This window comes from Gymnoscopelus microlampas (genome assembly GCF_963454915.1).
Source record: "Gymnoscopelus microlampas genome assembly, chromosome: 16".
Lineage (NCBI taxonomy): Eukaryota > Metazoa > Chordata > Actinopteri > Myctophiformes > Myctophidae > Gymnoscopelus > Gymnoscopelus microlampas.
The window spans coordinates 38,111,662-38,131,227 of NC_139953.1; the positions used below are offsets into that span (position 1 = coordinate 38,111,662).

A 19,566-nucleotide genomic window follows, 5' to 3' on the forward strand; every position below is an offset into this window, starting at 1 on the left:
CAGTACTTAGGTATTCCAGGTCATAATTATTTGCAAGGGAGCAACACATTGTAAAAGTACATTTTATTGTGGATATTCTAGGTTAAGCAAGGAGACTTATATATAAACTAGTAAGTGGTTTTGGGCACCTATGGTGCCTCTTAGTGGGGAACTTGTCATTTTAATTAATTAAAAGGGGAGGTACAGGTCATTAGGTCCTCCTGGTAGTTCCACATTAGAACTTGAATCCACTGTGTGACCAATCTTTATGCAATGTTAGTGAACTGTGATGTCTGGGAAATGGGTCTTAACTGATTAACATGAACAGGGTGAGATGAATTAATAACCACCGAGAGGGAGGGGGTCGGTGCTGACATACTTGAGTGTACTCTTTAACACAGCACAGTATGAATATGTACAGTGACAAATATCACCCTCCCCTGAACACGGGTCAATTGTGTTTGTATAGACGCTCTACAAAGCCGGATGAACCATGGTGCATTTGAACCCCCAGACTCTGTGGTGGTGGTCAGATACTTTACCACTGAGCCACCCGAGCGCCCTAAATGTTCACTTCTGATTTTATGTTTTCTATATCGAACAGCGAGGAACATTATTTGGCGATCAGCTGAAAGGATTCCTGTGTCATCATCAATAATGATGGCTTCTTAAATCCTGTGCTCTCATTGTATAAGCAAAATAGATAGACTAACCTCTTTGAACAATATATTGACCAGGTCTGCAGCTGCTGTGTTTCTTTGCTTGAAAACACATATTCTTTATTGGGTGAACACAGTAGAATCCCTCTGATGCTCCACACACTGCATTAGATGTTGATGTACATGGACTCTTCACTTTCAGACCAGGAACTGTTCAGTTCAGGTTAAAGATGAGATCATGAAACCAAACACATTTCATCAGCATAGAATCAGATACTGTAGTTCATAATTTATATTTAGTGCTTGAGTGATGTGCTGAATTCTACACAGGTGGCATGGGAAGTAATGACATTTGATCTGGTTTAGACAGTTGGGGTACAGAACAATCCTATCAATTTAGTTGTCAATTTATCAGTTACAATGTACCTGCAGAACAGTTGTTACATGGAAAACAGTCATCAGGTCGATCATTAGGCACATGCAGGTAGGTTCCCTCAGGACAGGATGCACATGATGTTGGTGTAAACCGTGTGCAATGCTTAGTCACATGGCTCCCTGTTGAACAGAGAATAACATTTAAATTGACTAAATACCTAATACTTGTAAATATACATTTCCTCATTGCTTGCACCACAGAACAGTTCACCTGTCACACATCTTGAATGGCTGTTATGAATGGACAAATTCATCAACAAATCGAAATATCATTCATCTACAGTGAGAATGTACTGTACACACATTCCTGTGTCATTCCATCCATGTTTCATCTCAGTGATAACCCAGACATCTTTACATCTTTGACAGCTAATACACCAGATGTAGTCGTGGTTGATGAAGAGTCTGTATTAGAGATAGCCTTCACCTTTGACCCTAGCCTAGAGGAAGCCTTTATGACCACGGTCATTAAAATACCAACCACTCCTACATACCATCTCAGAGCTGGGCTATAGGTGCAGACTATTGTTTTTTAGATTTGGCAGCCTAGGACATTATACACACAGACTGGTTGTTAGAGGGTTTCAACATCTTGAGATGACCAGAAAGCAAAAAGGCTGACAAAGTATTGTGCTGTTTCTACTATAATTGATAACCGCCACAAATGGTGGAGATGCTGTTACTTATACCCATAGAGTACTGAGTACTTAGAGTGTTACTTATACCCATAGATGTTACCCCCCCCTAAGTACTGAGTACTTAGAGTGTTACTTATACCCATAGATGTTACCCCCCCCCCCCCCCCCCGTGTGTCTGTGTGTGTGTGTGTGTGTGTGTGTGTGTGTGTGTGTGTGTGTGTGTGTGTGTGTGTGTGTGTGTGTGTGTGTGTGTGTGTGTGTGTGTGTGTGTGTGTGTGTGTGTGTGCGCGTGCGTGTGTGCGTGCGGTTCTTACCGGCAGGACACAATAGACAACATCTCCCATCTCTTTCATATTCATCAGAGGAACAAGCAGCAGCACGTCCAACATCCAGATGCATTAAAAACATCTATAGAACAATGAAAACATCATCATTACTTATTACATTTGGTATGTTTAATAAAACAACACAGTTGCCCTAAGAAAGCCTTGTGTTTTTATCCTCTGTGGTTTGTTTGTGTGTATATATATATTTTTTATTTTATTTTTGTGCTCTTACTTTTATCACAAAATAAAATCAATCAATCAAACCTTTGTCAAAGCTAAAAATAGTTGACATTAAGTTTCGGCAAAGATGCATTTAAGTGTACATGATGTACATGTGTGTGAGAGAGGCTGTTTGCACAGATAATTGTTTTACCAAACTGAAGACAAGTGAAAATGACACAGGAATGGCAAAAGCCATCATGAACAGGTCTGTCCAGAACAAAGGAGAAGAACAAAGGAAATGTCCATTATTGCATGTATTGTTATATGGCAGGGTATTTTTACAGTGTTTAATTACTTCACTATCACATTGCATTAGGCCAGTGGTTCTCAACCTGGGGGTCGCGACCCCCAGGGGGGTCGCCAAATAATTTGGGGGGGTCGCCAGATTTTTGGGTGAATTAAAAAAAAAAAAAAAAAAAAAAAAACATTTTTTTTTTTACAAAATATTTTTTTTATGTTATCATTAATTCATGTTTTATCAGTTAATTTACTCAATTTACCCACTTTTTGCAAAAATGTTTTGATAATAAACAATTATCAAATAACCTATTATAATGAAATAACCTTCGCGCGTGCGAACGGGACCGCACGCGTGCATGCGGGGGGTCGCGGGAAATAATATCATTATTTTGGGGGTCACGGCCTGAAAAGGTTGAGAACCCCTGCATTAGGCCACATGCACGTGTGTGTGTGTGTGTGTGTGTGTGTGTGTGTGTGTGTGTGTGTGTGTGTGTGTGTGTGTGTGTGTGAGAGAGAGAGAGAGAGAAAGAGATCAATGGAGGACAAAGTAGGCCTACTCACATTTCCACTTTTTTATTGGCACACCAATAAACGAATGCTTACACCTAAGCGTTCGTTTATAACAGACAAGAGTGTCTCTAATTACAGTCAGGTACGAGTGGAGGAATGTGAGCTATGAGAAGCACACAGGTGAATGAAATCAAGATTAATTTATATTTAAGGGTCTATGTCATCACCCAGGACATTTGCGTTTACAAGAAGTAATTAAAATGTGACTTTTAGGGACTTTCGACATAAGAAAGAATACACAAAAATACATCTATTGATAGATATGTGCTCATTATGACCGCGGGTATGCTCTAAAAGTGTGAAAAACTTATTTTTCATATTACCACGTCTTTAAGACACAGAATCATCAACAGAACACGGAGCTTCAGCACACATGATTTATGGCACAGATATCACAGCGGTAGTTCTGCCTTTAAAGAGGAATCTTTTATTAATGTATTATTCATGATGATCATTGAAATCTGGCACTTCCTTAGCCATGGTTCACATGACGCTCGTCTGCTACAAGCGTCATGGAGCCGAGAGTCCCTGGTTTTTGATTTACATTAAATGAGTTACATTGCCAACTCTCACATGTACATAAACGTTTAGATTTCAAATATAAAGTGCTACCACCAATTGCCACGGATGTTACAAGGCAATCGGTACTGCGATTAGTGCGATAAGTACCCGTATCTTTCAATCCGGCCGGCCATTTTCTCCAAATGTTCTCCGTTGCTTTAAACTATGCCACACTAATGGTTGGGAGGTGTATTGCACTCTGATACATTACAAAAAAAAAAGAAAAGAAAAGAAAATGGCCGGCGATCGGATTAAAATGCTTTTTATTGAACAATATGGGAATTATGGGTACTATCACGGTACCGATCGCCTTGTAATATCCGTGGCACTTGGGTAAGCACTTTATATTTGAAACCTGAACGTTTATATACATACATGTGAGAGTTGGGAATGTAAAAAAAAATGGAAAACCAGGAACTCTGGGCTCCATGACTGTCATGGTATGACAGTCATGTTTCAGGGCTAGCACGTTCTGTTCATGGAGGATGTGGGACAAAGTAAACGTCCCATTTTCACCCTGTCCTGTCCGGACGGGTGGGCACCCTAACTTTCAAGGAGGCGTTCTGAATCACTCTCAGAATGGTTTGTTCTCTGCCCAATATACCGCCCTCCACCCCACGGGCCACAGTGACACTAAACTGGCTATAGTTAGCCCACTGGGTCAGTGTGAGGTTAGGGTTAGGTTTAGGATTAGTTATAATCAGTGGTGGGAAGTAACTAAGTACATTTACTTAAGTACTGTACTTAAGTACAATTTTGAGATATTTGTATTTTACTTGAGTAAACAACAATTTCAAATACTTTTACTCCACTACATCTCGGATCCAAATTTTAGTATTTTTATTCCACTACTGTACATGTATTTGAAAACATCAATTATTAGTTACTTTGTAGATTTTGATTATTATTACAAAACCTAACCACTTCAGCTCTATATACATTTCGGCCATTTAAAAATAGCCGATCTACAAGCTCGTAGATCGGCTATTTTCAAAATATTGTTTTACATTTGAAAACTTGAAATGGGACATTCTGCATAATGAGTACTTTTACTTTTGGTACTTAAGTACATTTTGATGCCAATACTTTTGTACTTTTACTGAAGTAAATTTACTTAAGTAAAGCAATTGAGTACTCTTTACACCATGGTTATAATTCACACTGTCAGACCAGTGGAATGTCAGACTAATGGCAGATAGCTAATATCACATGACCCTGTTCCTCATACTGAATCCTTAAAGGTAGATTAGACATTAGACACAGACCATCATGGTAAATGTTGATTAGTGGTCAATGATGCAAATAGTAGCTTACCTTATGAAGAGCTTCCACAAACAACAGCATATATTTCCTTGTGTAGGCTACTGTAGAGTTACTGACATGCCAACCCCTAACCTAACCTTTCTCCCCTGTGTGTGTGTGTGTGTGTGTGTGTGTGTGTGTGTGTGTGTGTGTGTGTGTGTGTGTGTGTGTGTGTGTGTGCGTGCGTGCGTGCGTGTGTGCGCGCGCGAGTGCGTGCGTGCGTGCGTGCATGCGTGGTGTCTGTGTTAATCATTATATTATATTATATTATAATCATAAGCCACCAAAGTCCACTGATGAGGATATTAGACTATGATTGATTGCCTCAGTGTAGGCTGGCTGTATATTGAAAGCTGAAAGGGTTTTATGAGTATTATAATTTCACAATATTTCAGCAAGTATCACCATCTACAGATTATAAATTATGCTTCAGTATAGCGTTAGAGTAGAGGCAGACACATCATGCATATCACTCTAAAACAAGCTTTAAGTGGAGATTAGAGACAGACACATCACTCTGAAACAGACTTCTTTAAAGGCAACACCACCACAAAGCTACTGTTTGAAAGTCAAACCGTACTTACATATTGTTGCTGTCAGGTGGAAACCTTCAAAGTGTTGAAAGTACTGTATATACTTTCCCATCCTGAATGAATTGCTCATGAGCACGACACTGAACCCTTACCTAGTCAAAGCATTATGTGCTTTGACCTCTCTGAACAAACACAGTACAGTACATGTTTGTGCCTCAGAGTGATATGCAAAGACACAAATGACAATTCAGACACTGTCCAACAGTGATCGAGTGAACTGTTTCTTATTCTTGTCAATGTAAACTTTGGATCGCAGTTCAAAACAATAACTCCTTTACAATTGCTTAAATTTGCTGTCTCACTTGTCACTCTCAGAATCCTGTCACCGTGGTTTTATGAAGAAGCTCTTCGATGTGTCCTACTGTTACAGCTGCATTGAATGTGTGGAGGGAACCTATTCTAATGGCTCAGGTATGCTAGATACAGATAGTCTTTTCCAGTGTTGTATTGGTGAATCTATATCTGGTGGGACACTATTTTAAAGACGTCGCTTAACACTTACGTCGCTTAACACTTACACTACATGTCACACAATGTACAATTGATATGCATCTAGACTCATTCCTATGCTAATTCACCTGGTGAGACACCCAGCAATCTGCAGCCTTTATAAACTTTGTTGAGGTGTGAACATAAGGGTTGTTTTTAATCGATGCATGTGTGTACAGTACGTGTGCTCCTGCTCAAAAGACTGGTGGGACGGCGTGTTACCGCGTCCCATGATGCATCCCCGTCTTTTCCCCATTCCATCTGCAATTGCTTTGCACAATGAACAAGATTAAGAAGTGTACTGCAATATTACAAAATAAAGTATAAGCAATGTAATGTTTAAAGGGATTCTAGGCAACATTGGAGAGGGTGGAGGGGCGGTGCCTACAACAGAACTTGCCTACAATCCCTTTAAAAATCCTATTTACTTATGAATGTCACCTATAGCTGTGAAGTAATATCTGTCAAAATGAGACGCATGATGTTTTGCCACATTTGTAATATGGTATGACAAGACTTTAATTGTATTAAAAACATTATTGCAAAGGCAATTATGCAAACATAATGCAAAACATTATAAAACTAGAGGGATTGCACTCAGTAGAGTGTACCTCCACCATAACTATACAATTAGTATTATTAAGATAATTTCAAAATTTTAGTGATTGTAATTTTTACCTTGCCCTTAATTGTGACCTTGACCTTGACCTTTTAAACCAATGAAACAATCATGAACAAAAAAATCACGAACAAAAATCCTGCACACTGCTCTTGCTCAGCAGCATCAGTTTTCAGATTCAGATTCACTTTTATTGTCACTTAGATGCACAGGTACATACATGTGAAAAACTTACGCTCGGAAGCTCCAATAATAAAACAATAAAACATGATAAGACAATCTAAAAACGCTCATAGGCAATAAATAAACAAACACAGGCAATTCAGTTTAAGGAAAGTGCATAGTGCAGAGTACAGTTATTTCACATTTAATTTTCCACTGTCATTTAACAGCCTGATGGCCTGTGGGAAGAAACTGTTCCTCGGCCTGCTGGTACGTGCTGAGAGGATCTTGTATCCGGGATCTTGTATCCCTTTACCCTATTCAAATATTGACATGATTTTTCGGTCTTTCTGGACCTTCATCAATATTCTTGGCGGGCCACGATTGTTTCATTTATCACTGCCCAACGCAACGCACCTGCATCTGAACAAAGTGGATGTGTTTTCTTTGAGGCAGCCAACTTATCATTAACATGATATTTAATGAAAATCCGTCCATCCGTTCTCGTGTTATTTTACTAACAGACAGACCTCGACATCGATTGAACTTGACATTTTAACTTTTCCACCCAAAAGCCAACCACCTCCTTGGGGAAGAGCAATCTATTGATCATTCCCGCAAGGTTTCATGGAAACGTGGCTTGTCTGTTATGTGCTAACAACCAAATAAAAGAGCTAACAGAATGGGGCGAAAATATAACCTGTGTCCAACACAAGTCTGAGTTATATTTAGTTGCATGTGACATACTGTGAGCTTGTGGATCTGCTATTTTCAATGTGCGACACCCACACACAACCAAGTATAAATCACGCATTAGTTGGCAGAGGTAATAAAGTACAGTATGTACTTGGTGGTCCTCTTCTTTCTTTTATGTTTTTGATTTAAGCTACAACTATTCTCTATTTAGATTCACCTGTTTTAATTGTAATCTAGCCTTATCTCACCTAACCCCCAATCCTCCTGCAGATCGTAATGACTGCCAAAAGTGTCCTAATGGAACGTCATCCGAGAAGGGCTGGGACCATTGTGAACCAATAGTGAGGACCTATTTGAGGTGGAGAGATCCTCATTCCATTGCCCTTGTGGTGTCCGCGGCCTTTGGCGTATTGCTGCTGCTGGTGATCTTTATCATCTTTTTGGTGCACAGAAATTCACCGCCCATGAAGCGAGCCGAGGTGAGAATGTCCTGCACGATGATGAGTGGCCTGGCGGTGAGCTTTGCCAGCGTCATATGCTTCATTGACAAGCCCATTGTCCACCTGTGCCGGGCTCGGCAGATCATGTATGCCATGGGCTTCACCCTTTGTGTCTCCTGCATCCTAGTCAAGGCTTACCGTACATTCCTGGCCTTCCTGCCCTTTGGTCAGCTGAGACACAAGCGACTAAATAAACTCTATAGGCCGCCTCTAATCATCAGCATTGTGACCGCTATCCAGGGAGTCATCTGCATCCTCTGGATGGTCTTCGATAGTCCTGACGTTGATGACACCACTCCATCACCACAGAGCCTTGAGATAATCATCCAGTGTCACGTAGGCAAAACATTCATAGGTTTTGGTATCATGTTGAGCTACATAGCCCTGCTTGCTTTGGTTGGCTTCCTCCTGGCTTTCAAGGGCAGGAAGGTTCCCCATGAGTTCAGTGAGACCGGCTACATCATCTTCAGCATGCTGATGTACCTGTTTGTGTGGGTGTGCTTCATCCCCATCTATATCATCAAGACAGAAGAGGCCTGCGCTGTGCAGGCCTCGGCCATCTTAGTGTCCAACTATGGCGTCATCTTCTGTCATTTCTTACCCAGGTGCTACGAGGCACTCTTCAGGCCACAAGGTGACACACTGGAGAGGATTCTGAGGAGGTGGCATGTTGTCACCGCCAGTCCTTCACTTCCCATTCCAAACCCAGATTTAGAAACAGACCCAGAGAACCCAAACACAGGCTTAGAGACATATAAAGACATATACATATGCATCCCTTCTGCAACAGAGCGATCTGGCTATCCCTCTGGTTCAGTGAAATTAGGAACACTAGGAGATCCAAGCCCTGCTAGGCCAGACGTTTCCACAGGCAACCTTAGGAAGAGACGTAGGAGTATGTCCTGCTCAGAATTGTATTGTCAAAATGTGGCATGTACATAATTATTTGGCAGTGGCTTAGCCCGGTAGCAAATTTTTACACACCAGTCTTTTGTTGCAATTCTGAATTCTTAATAGTAGAGTCAAAAATGGAGGTTCCGTGACCATCCTTTGGCAAGTAAGGTTTGACGATTGATTTGACCTCTATGGACCCTTTAGAAAAGATTTAGCCCCCAGGTCCCTCCCAAAAATCCTGGCATTTTTTGCTAGACAGCCAAATTCAAAATGGCGCCCGGCGCCATCTCTAAAAATTAACTTTTGATCTGAATGACCTAGAATCATGTATGAAGGCACTTTTCCATACAAGTCAACCATGAGGATTCCAAATCTGACACAATTTTAATTGTAAGACCTTGTTTTGACTCCGAAATTCAAGATGGCCGACATCCAGTAGAGTAAAAACTTATACCCAGGGGGCAAAGGGGGGTATGCTGCATTTGCCCTGCCATAAAAGGTTGGCCACCAGAAATAATATCTATGACCCAGTAGGATCACAACCTATATGGACAACCCGGTCACCTTGCTGCTGGAAATCCAATATGGCCGCCTCAATATTATCAGAAAATAGCTTTGGCAATAACTTTTGAACCAGATGGGCTAGAAATAAAAACTTGGTGTCTATTTCATGGTTTCAGAGCATGAGAAACTCAATGGAATACTTATCTTTATGATTGGGTGTGTCTGGACCTTTCATTTGCATATTTCCAAGATGGACGCCACGCGAAAATGAGTTTTACTATGACTTTTACAGTGACAGCTGACTGTTATGGCAGCAAGTCTGCTTTTTAAGCAATATGAACACATTTGGTCAGTTTGAGCTTTAATTTATATGTTGTCAATATGGCACACCCACACCATGAGTCTGGTCAGAGTCGTGTAATCCGGGACACAGAGATGGTAGTCAAGGTCATGGCAGCAGTGGAGACTAACCCATGATCAACATATCTACAGGACAGTGTGCTGATTCCACAGTCAAGGACGACTTGATGAGTATGAAAGAACTGGGAGGCACTGAAGGCACTGTGTGAGTCACTTACCAGTGAACAGAAGAAGACAAGCATAATGAAGCTTAACACTTTCTACACTCAAAACACATCATCTAAAATATCTAAGGGGAAAACCTCAGCACCTGGCAAGAGCAATGAAATTACTGCCCTCCTGCGCATGACCCAAATTATAGCCAGTGGTGGAGAACTCAACCTTGTCTTTATAGGCAACCACGAGTGCAGTGACTTCCCCCCTTCCCTCTTCCAGGAAGATGGCAGGATGAGAACAGGTACCAAGGCAAGCCTTGTTAAGGTCCTGAAAGAGGAGACCAAAGTTGCATGCATCCCTGACCTGCCTACAGAAGACATAAAAACAGCAGTAGTTATTGATGCCATGTATGCCATGCGCCATTGGTCGTTCCTGAAAGGTGAAGCATTTGGAACAATCGCTGAACGATACCAACGTCTGCTGTTGAATGATGTGCCTGCTGGCACAGAGATCATTCACTTCTGTTTTGACCGGTACAGTGGACCTAGTCTTAAGACAGCTGAGCAAGAACACAGATATGCTTGACCAAAACCTGCCAAAGAATATGAAGTCAGTATGCATTACACAGCTCCAGATCCTCAGGAGTTTTTTGCTGTGTCAGCTAACAAGGCAAACCTATTGAGTTTCCTCTGTGACGAATGGTGTGAAAATGAGAAACTTAAGGCGGCCCTTGGTCCAACACATCTTTACCTGGGTGGGGGGGTTAAAGAAGAGACAAGGAGTGTGGTGATCAATGAGGGGTCTATTGAAGATGTCCCTGCACTAGAATCCACACAACAGGAGGCTGATACAAGAATAATACTCCACACCCTGTACAGCGTCCAGAATGACAAAGTTGACAGAGTTCTCATCCATGCCAATGACACAGACAACATCATCATGTGCCTTTACTATGCAGCAACCCATCTCAGATGCCTTCCAGAGCTGTGGGTGAGAACAGAGCAAAATTCATACCTTCCTCTCCATCAAATGGTATCAGCACTGGGGCTCGCACAGTGTCGTGCCCTGCCCTTTATCCATAGTTTAAGTGGCAGAGATACTGTACCACCAGCTATCCCTTCTTCACTGGGAAGAAGGCATGGTTCAAGGCCATCATGCGTCTGGATCTCTGCACTTGAGGAGTTTGGTGAAAACTCTTATGATTCCCTCTCAGATGACGTCCATAAATCCGGCACGAGACCTCACAATTGCTGTATATACATCCAAAGAGGACCACCAGGAGGATTTTGACCTGAGTAAGCTTAGAGTGTACAAGTTCCTCAATAATAGATCAACCCTCTTAAAGCTGCTGCCCCCGACAGAGAATGCCTTTGACCTGCACCTGAGAAGAGCTGTCTCTCAGTGCTAGCAATGCAGTCCCCCTTGCATCTACCGAGCCAGCCTGGCCTGTGTCAATGAACAAGGCAATATCATGCAGCTGTATCAAAGGCTGCCAAAAAAAACTGTTCCCGTGCAAAGGAGGCAATTCCATGCTACTTAGGATGCCGTTGCCAGGGACTGGAGACACGATGCAGCAGGATCAGTGCAACACATGACAACAGTGACAGTGAATAGCATTGTACCATAGTATCATTGGCTTTAGAAGCAGGCAAGACAGCACCATAGAGGTCAAAATGAACCTTTTGTAGGCAACCTCAATTCCGCCTTTACTCTATTTGTCACTAAGTAGTCTATCTTTTGTTATGTTACTTGAATGCATACCACTATGTTAATTTGTATAGCCCTAAAGTTGAAGTTTATGGCAAGTCTTGGAGTGTGCATGTGTCGGTTTATATTGTATTTAGTTTATTAAAATGATACATAAGATACGTTGTGGGCTTTTTCTCCGATTTTCTCTGCAATCATCCCCACAACTATAGATCTATAAATCAATAAATCTGAGGGGAAATGTAATACCATACATTATTTATGACTGCAGCCATATTGACAACATATAAATTAAAGCTCAAACTGACCAAATGTGTTCATATTGCTTAAAAAGCAGACTTTTTGCTGTAAAAGTCATAGTAAAACTCATTTTCGAGTGGCGTCCATCTTGGAAATATGCAAATGAAAGGTCCAGACACACCCAATCATAAAGATAAGTATTCCATTGAGTTTCTCATGCTCTGAAACCATGAAATAGACACCACATTTTTATTTCTAGCCCATCTGGTTCAAAAGTTATTGCCAAAGCTATTTTCTGATAATATTGAGGCGGCCATATTGGATTTCCAGCAGCAAGGTGACCGGGTTGTCCATATAGGTTGTGATCCTACTGGGTCATAGATATTATTTCTGGTGGCCAACCTTTTATGGCAGGGCAAATGCAGCATACCCCCCTTTGCCCCCTGGGTATAAGTTTTTACTCTACTGGATGTCGGCCATCTTGAATTTCGGAGTCAAAACAAGGTCTTACAATTAAAATTGTGTCAGATTTGGAATCCTCATGGTTGACTTGTATGGAAAAGTGCCTTCATACATGATTCTAGGTCATTCAGATCAAAAGTTAATTTTTAGAGATGGCGCCGGGCGCCATTTTGAATTTGGCTGTCTAGCAAAAAATGCCAGGATTTTTGGGAGGGACCTGGGGGCTAAATCTTTTCTAAAGGGTCCATAGAGGTCAAATCAATCGTCAAACCTTACTTGCCAAAGGATGGTCACGGAACCTCCATTTTTGACTCTACTATAACAGACTTAAAGTAATACTAGGTAACGTTTTCAGTAAAACTAAAGTTAAATTGTATATCTTTTGTGAGTGGCAAATGTTTCACAACACCCACTCCATGAATTTCACCCCTGAAAGCCTTTTATTTATATATTTTCTATTGAACGCTGTCTAGCTTGACTTTCCCTCGAATTACGTCATCTGGCCGGAAAATGGAAGCGGAAATGCACCGGGTTCCTGTTTCGCCAGGAACTACTGCGCTAATAACAAAAGGAAACTCGCGCTGATTTTAAGAGATTGTATGATTTGAAGAACGAAAAAAAACAGAAAAAGAAAACACAGCTCACGTTAACTAAAGCTCCTCTGGCTAAGAGAAACGATCCACAGATCGTATAAAACAATTAAAAGAACGCTTTTTGAAACACTTCCGTCTTCCGGTGAAAACGAATGGAATTCTGGGTAACGCAGTAATAAACAAACGTCCTGCAGTGACGGTAATGACCAGCAGAGGCTGCTAAAAGTCGTTTTTTGGACATTTGCACAGAACAAGTTAAATTTGTAAATACCAATACATTATTTTGTGAAATGCATAGCTTTTTTATTCATTTATTTCACTGATGCTTTTTATACTATACAAATTATACATTATTTCCATGGACATAAAATCATATTAACCGCGGTCAATGAAGTGTATGTGGTTTAAGTGGTTAACATACAGTAGCATGCATTCATTACATTTACACATGGGTCGTCCAGCCACATTCTACCACAGGTGCACTCCAGTCAAGAAGCCAGCACACTGCAATGTCCTTTACAAAGAAATGATTTAGCATCACCGGGAGGCCGTGCACCTAAAGAGTCTTTATTTTGGAAGTGTTGCTGGCATTCCGTTTTCTCTGCTATTATCCAGAGTGACAAACAATTTGGTTTGTTTGTGCATGTGCATGTATACTGTATCTATGCATAAGATTGAACATTGGTATACTGTTTTGACCACAAACAAGGTTCTTCGGGCAAATGTTTTTAATAAGGCACACCAAAGCCTGCTGTTAAAAGTACATAAACAAATGCATGTGACGTATACAGTACCAGTGAACAATACAGTATATGACCATCAGTGAATTCTGTTTAAAACATACTGTATACATGGCTGAGTGAATACCGTACGTTTACTGAACTCACCAGAATGTTTAAAGGATAACATTTAAATAAATTCACCCATATCGGTGTGAATGTGTGCAACGGTGTGTAAATGTGATGAAATGAGATAAATGTTAATTCACCGTGCATTAATCAGAATGTGATTGGACTGGGCAGTTCTCACGATTCATATCATACGTATATGTATAACATACTGTTGTGGACTACATGCATTAATAAATACAATTTTAAACACATTGTTTTGAAAGACACATTCCCTTGCTGAGGCCGTACAGTTCATGACATACAGTAGCTATTATATGAAGGCAGGCCAAAGTGGGAAAACACATTGGTATGTGTACTGTAGATTCCAGTCGATACCATGTAGCCTACTTTTAGTTCATCAGATTATGAAAAAGTATCACAATAGTCAGTTTAAAACCGCTAAAACCTTGGGGGCATATACTTTGCAGAAAGCAGAAAGTCTTGTACAGTTTGATTATATATTATAAAACAGAAAGATGGAGAGATGGGTAACAAATGATTTGATGTAAGTAAAAAAAAAAAAAAAAAAAAGATCTTAACACATTGGCTGCCATCTTTTTTTTGTTTTTCTACATAGCAGGGCGGAATTTTGCCGTTTTCAATACACGATAGTGCACTTGGTGATACAAGCGCGAAATTTGGCACAGATGACCTTCATATGACCCTAATTGATAATCAACCTCTGGCCACGCAAAAATCCTAAGATTTCAAGATGGCCACCACCAGTTTTCAAAATGGCTGCAACTGGGCCAACACTTTGGACTATATCACTTTGTAAATCTTTGATTTCCCTCTTATTTTAATATAGGAGAATATGTTCTGAAGGTTCTGAAGTAAGATAAAAAAATATATATTAGGTTCCAATATGGTGGCATGTTTTCCAATATGGCTGCCGATAAATTGCATAAATGTACATTCACATGAGCTTGAAGCACATGTATTTGTATTAATTACCATACACAGAATCAATTTATAGCTCATTTTAAAGTGATTTGGTAGCTTTTTAATGACCTAGGGCAACTAAATACAAAAACCTAGATATATATAGGGATCTTTTCTCAAACAGGTGCTGACCTTTTTCTCTTTCCGTGGAAGGACAAAACTGTATGGCATCTGCTGAACGCATGAAAGAAGCAAAGACCTGATGACTTTGATCCAATAGCTGATGCATTTTCATGAAGGGGGATCCATCTGAGGTCCTTCGACAGCTTTTTAAAGCCAAGTCTTTGTGTCTGGGTTGCTCAGTCGGTAGAGCTTTCACCTTCGGATCACATGGTCATGGGTTTGATCAGGATCAGTGTATGAGTAGGTACGGTGAGTGTGGCGCTCCACCTCAGCAATACCAGGGGGTCTATAAGACCCCTGCGTTCTCAGCTGATACTGACAATAAGTCTCAGACTTATTTAATTTGCACAAGTGCAACTGCTATGACAACAACGTCAGTATCTGAGCTGCGAATCATGATGTGTCAGATGCTATCCTCTGAGCTCTGCCTCAGATACTGACATTGTTGACATAACAGTTTCACTTGTTCAAAGACTTGGCTTGAATTAGCTGTGGATTGCCTTTGGAAGGAGGGAAGGATCTCAGATGGATCCCGTTCATGAAATTGCATCAGCTATTGAATCAAAGTCATCAGGTCTTTGCTTCTTTCATGCATTCAGGGGATGCCACACAGTTTCGTCCTTCCATGGAAAGGGAAAAAGGTCAGCATGGCAGACAACTTCTCCAAATTAGGTTCAACACCTGTTGCAATAAATGATAAACATATGCAAGTCATTGAGGAGTTCATAGTACTCATGTACGATAGAACTTCATAGAAGTAGTTCCTACAAGGAAGTGAATGCAAGTGATGTGCATTCCAAGCAGGACATATATGGGGCCAGTGACTCTTGTGCAGTCCTGTTTGCCAAATTATGCCAGAAGCCAACACACTGCAAATGCTTTAAGTTTGGACTTATCTGCACACCCCTCTGTGGTTGCAGTTGCTAGTACACTGGCCTGTCACTTGCCCAGCCACCATTGTAAATGAGAATATGTTTATAATGACTTAATAACAAAACAAAAAGTAAGCACTAAGCTTTACCAAGCTAATAAATCACTTTCAAATGTTCCATAAATGGATTCTGTGTATGATAATTAATACAAATACATGTACTACAAGCTCATGTGGATAAACCATAAGCAGATGCACATTTCTGCAATTTATCGGCAGCCATATTGGAAAATATGCCGCCATATTGGAACCTAATGTTATTTTTTATCTTACTTGGTAGGAATACCTCCAGAAAATATTCTCTTATATTAAAATAAGACCCAGCAAAGCGATATAGTCCAACACATTGGCCCAGTTGCAGCCATTTTGAAAACTGGTGGTGGCCATCTTGAAATCTTAGGAATTCCGCGTGGCCAGAGGTTGATTATCAATTAGGGTCATATGAAGGTCATCTGTGCCAAATTTCGCGCTTGTATCACCAAGTGCACTATGGTATCAAAATTCCGCCCTGCTAACAGTAGACTGCCAGACTTTTTCAATGAGAAAAAAAAAGTACTCAGGAGCCGAGATACAGAATTTTTAAGTTTTAAGTTAACAAGGAAGTGGATGGGAGTCTAAATCTTCGAAAAATCATATCTCCTTGGTCTTTGGGTCAAATAAAAAAAAAAAAAAAACTTATTTTGAAAAATGATTTTTTTTGAAAGAACGCAGATCTGCGTTCTTGGCAGCGTGCGCGCTGCGGACGCAAAAGAACGCAGATCTGCGTCCATGGCAGCCATTAAAAGTGTGTCAGTGAAACTCTTCATTCTTCCAGTGCGAAAGGGAATTTACTTTTAATAATATTAAGTTGAAGAATATATTAAGTTGAAATTCCCAGCATCCTCATGGCATTGGGGAATTTGTTATGTGTTGTGAGCTTGTAGATCGACTATTTTTTGTCACGCTGTCGCTGGCCAAACTTGCCCAGTTCTACTCAAAAATGGCACTTGAGTTTGATAGCTCTTTTTAGCCTTCACTGGGTTCACAGTAACAATAATTTGATTTACACAGATTTAAAGTGCAATAGTGAATAAATACTGTAAAACTATATATTTGTCGAGTACGCCATCTTTGTTAAAGCTAACACTATGTAACTATATTAGTGAATATGATTTTATTTTGACCAAACTGTATGGTATGTTAATACAATATAACTAACACAAAAATGCTCTCCCTGCTCTTCTATTGAGCAATTTAAATTTCAGCACACAAACCCCCGGTACACCAAAGAGGTTTGGTGTAGAGGGGAAAAGGGTAGACCAAGTACAGAGTGAAAGGTCAAGGTATTGACAGTTTAAGTGGTTAATGTCTCAAAATTCCTATGAATCCAACTTAGGCCTACACACTCATGATAATGTGGTCAAACAAATCTATGAATAATCTAGGAAAGATATGAAAAAGTTTCTGCGACACAATTGTATACAATATGTAGTAGTACTGCTTCATCTCTCTCTCAGCTAAAGGCGTCCTTGGCCTGAAAAACGTTGATGACCCCTGTGTTACAATAATACAGTGTGAACATGTGCATGCTCTGAACGGAACATAATATTGTGGGGGAGGATGCTTGATCTGTGGCGCCATCTACTGTTCAATCAGACAGAATTGGAAGGAACTGCTCGCAAGCTGATGAATGATTTCCTTATTTAAATAAATTTGACATAGAGTCAGATCTGCTCATCTAGTGTCAGAAAACGTGTAATTTAATAAAACAATAAACACATGTAAACTTCCTTCAGTCAGTATGTATGGACAGAGATAGTTACTCACCTTTGACTGTAGTGCCCGCTGCTGGTCACATCAGCTGTAGCAGTGAACAAAGTGTTTATCCATTAAATTCTTCCTTTCCTCCTTCCTCTCTTCTTCCATTTCTGAGCACTGCTTTCCTCCTAGCTTCTGTTCATGTTGGAATTCAACCGGCATATCTCTCTCTCTCTCTCTCTCTCTCTCTCTCTCTCTCTCTCTCTCTCTCTCTCTCTCTCTCTCTCTCTCTCTCTCTCTCTCTCTCTCTTTCTCTCTCTCTCTCTCTCCTTCTTCTTTTTCAGACAGAGGTCGAAAACACAACCACACAACTTGTCTCCGAGTTAATAATAATAATAATGATAAATAATTTGTATGTAAACTGAACTTAAGATAATTCTATTGATGAATTAATGAACACCTTTAGATTGTTAGTTGTGTTCATTTAAATCATGTCTACAAGTTAAACTTTTATTTTATTATTAACTTATACCAATAGTTTGTGCATCAAGTTTGTGCATTAATCAAAGAATGAGATTAATAACCAGATTTTTGTATTTTACACATCTTACACACCAATTTTTTTGCGGGCCGCAATTGGCCCGCGGGCCACCAGTTTGTCACCCCTGGTCTAAATGGAACCCCTTTGTGCCTCTCTTTGTGGTTTAGGTCAGTGGTTGTCAACCTGTGGGTCGGGACCCCCAGGGGCCAAATTGTCAAATAATATTATAAGAAAGAAGCAAAGATTGTGAAAATAGCTGATCTACAAGCTCACAACACCAAGGTATAGTGGGTGGTATATAGGCTATAGCAGCAGTTTGGTTTGACATGTGGCAGGAGAACCACTCAAGATCTCTTCTTTTTATTGGAATGTGATATTGTACATAAAAGCTCTCTCCTCTGATACCTCAGTATTGTCAATGATTCATCCAAATAAGTTTCAGAAATTAGAACTCAACTCATTTACCTTGTTTTTCAGACTACAGATGTTGAAGTGGGAAACTTTACGTATTTATATATATATATATATATATATATATATTATATAAATATTTTATATTTATATATTTTTTTGGGAAGTTTAATAGCAATTTAGTTTAAAGTCAGTGAAGATTTGCAGAATAGATGACAGATCGCAAAAAACAAACAAAAGAAAAAACACCATATAGTAAAACACAAAAATATGCAGATTGACAAACTACAAACTATACACATTAGTCCAGATCCTTTTAGTTTAGGTGCATCATTTAGCTTTAAGTTAATTCTCCAGTTGGAAGTCCATGTTGCTTGTATTTCTTTCTTTTTGCGTAGGTACTGAGCTCTTTTAACAATGTCAGCGTTGTTCTTGGTTAAATGTTCATTAAGATAAACGTTTGTTTCCTTCAGCATCTTACCTAGAAGATTGATTTAGAATGTTCCTTTTTGCAAACCTCATAATGATGGTTACCGCTTTGCTTTATCTTTCTGAGGGAGAGGGTGACAAGCTTCTATATCAGGGGTTCCCAAACTGGGAACAACCCCAGGGGAGTCCCAAAATTATTTTTGTGGGGTCCCCAGATGATTATCTAAATGTGAAACATTGTTTTCTCACTCAACAGTAAACAAACCCACATAGTATAAGTGTATACAGGGTATCTGCACATTTATAAAGTGACTATTTAATGACCTTTATAATTCCAAATTGGCCAAATTTACAATTGCATAAGAAAGGGGGGGGGGGCTAGGTCAAATATGAATATGTGGGGGGGGGGGGGGGGGGGGGGGGGGGTGAACCCTTGGTCTGCAGCAGCCAATGACGAGGGTTGTGTTGGCAGCCCACAGTAACAATGACATTCAAGCATATTGTTCTATATCAGATAATCTACTCTCCAGTTGTGCAATCTTTGCATCTTTCTCTTCATTTTGCCTCTTCAGTTCAGTAAGCAAGTGTCTTTTTCTTGTCGTTGGATGCTGATGCTGACTGGCTGGTCTTGTGGTTGGATGCTGACAGGCTGGTC

At 40.2% G+C, this 19,566-nt stretch overlaps 2 protein-coding genes across 3 annotated transcripts in view; both read left to right on the forward strand.

The window, feature by feature from the left end:
• LOC311063795 (G-protein coupled receptor family C group 6 member A-like) overlaps positions 1–19,566 on the forward strand; it is a 69,722-nt gene that overhangs the window by 32,951 nt on the left and 17,205 nt on the right. The gene's annotated exons all lie outside the window — the stretch shown is intronic.
• Positions 5,842–9,958, forward strand: LOC311063829 (G-protein coupled receptor family C group 6 member A-like; the record flags this gene model as incomplete). Its single annotated transcript, XM_084083440.1, has 3 exons — positions 5,842–5,936; positions 7,762–8,880; positions 9,903–9,958. Exons 1-3 carry the CDS (start codon positions 5,861–5,863, stop codon positions 9,956–9,958), a joined length of 1,251 nt encoding a protein of 416 aa, XP_083939566.1. The 5' UTR covers positions 5,842–5,860.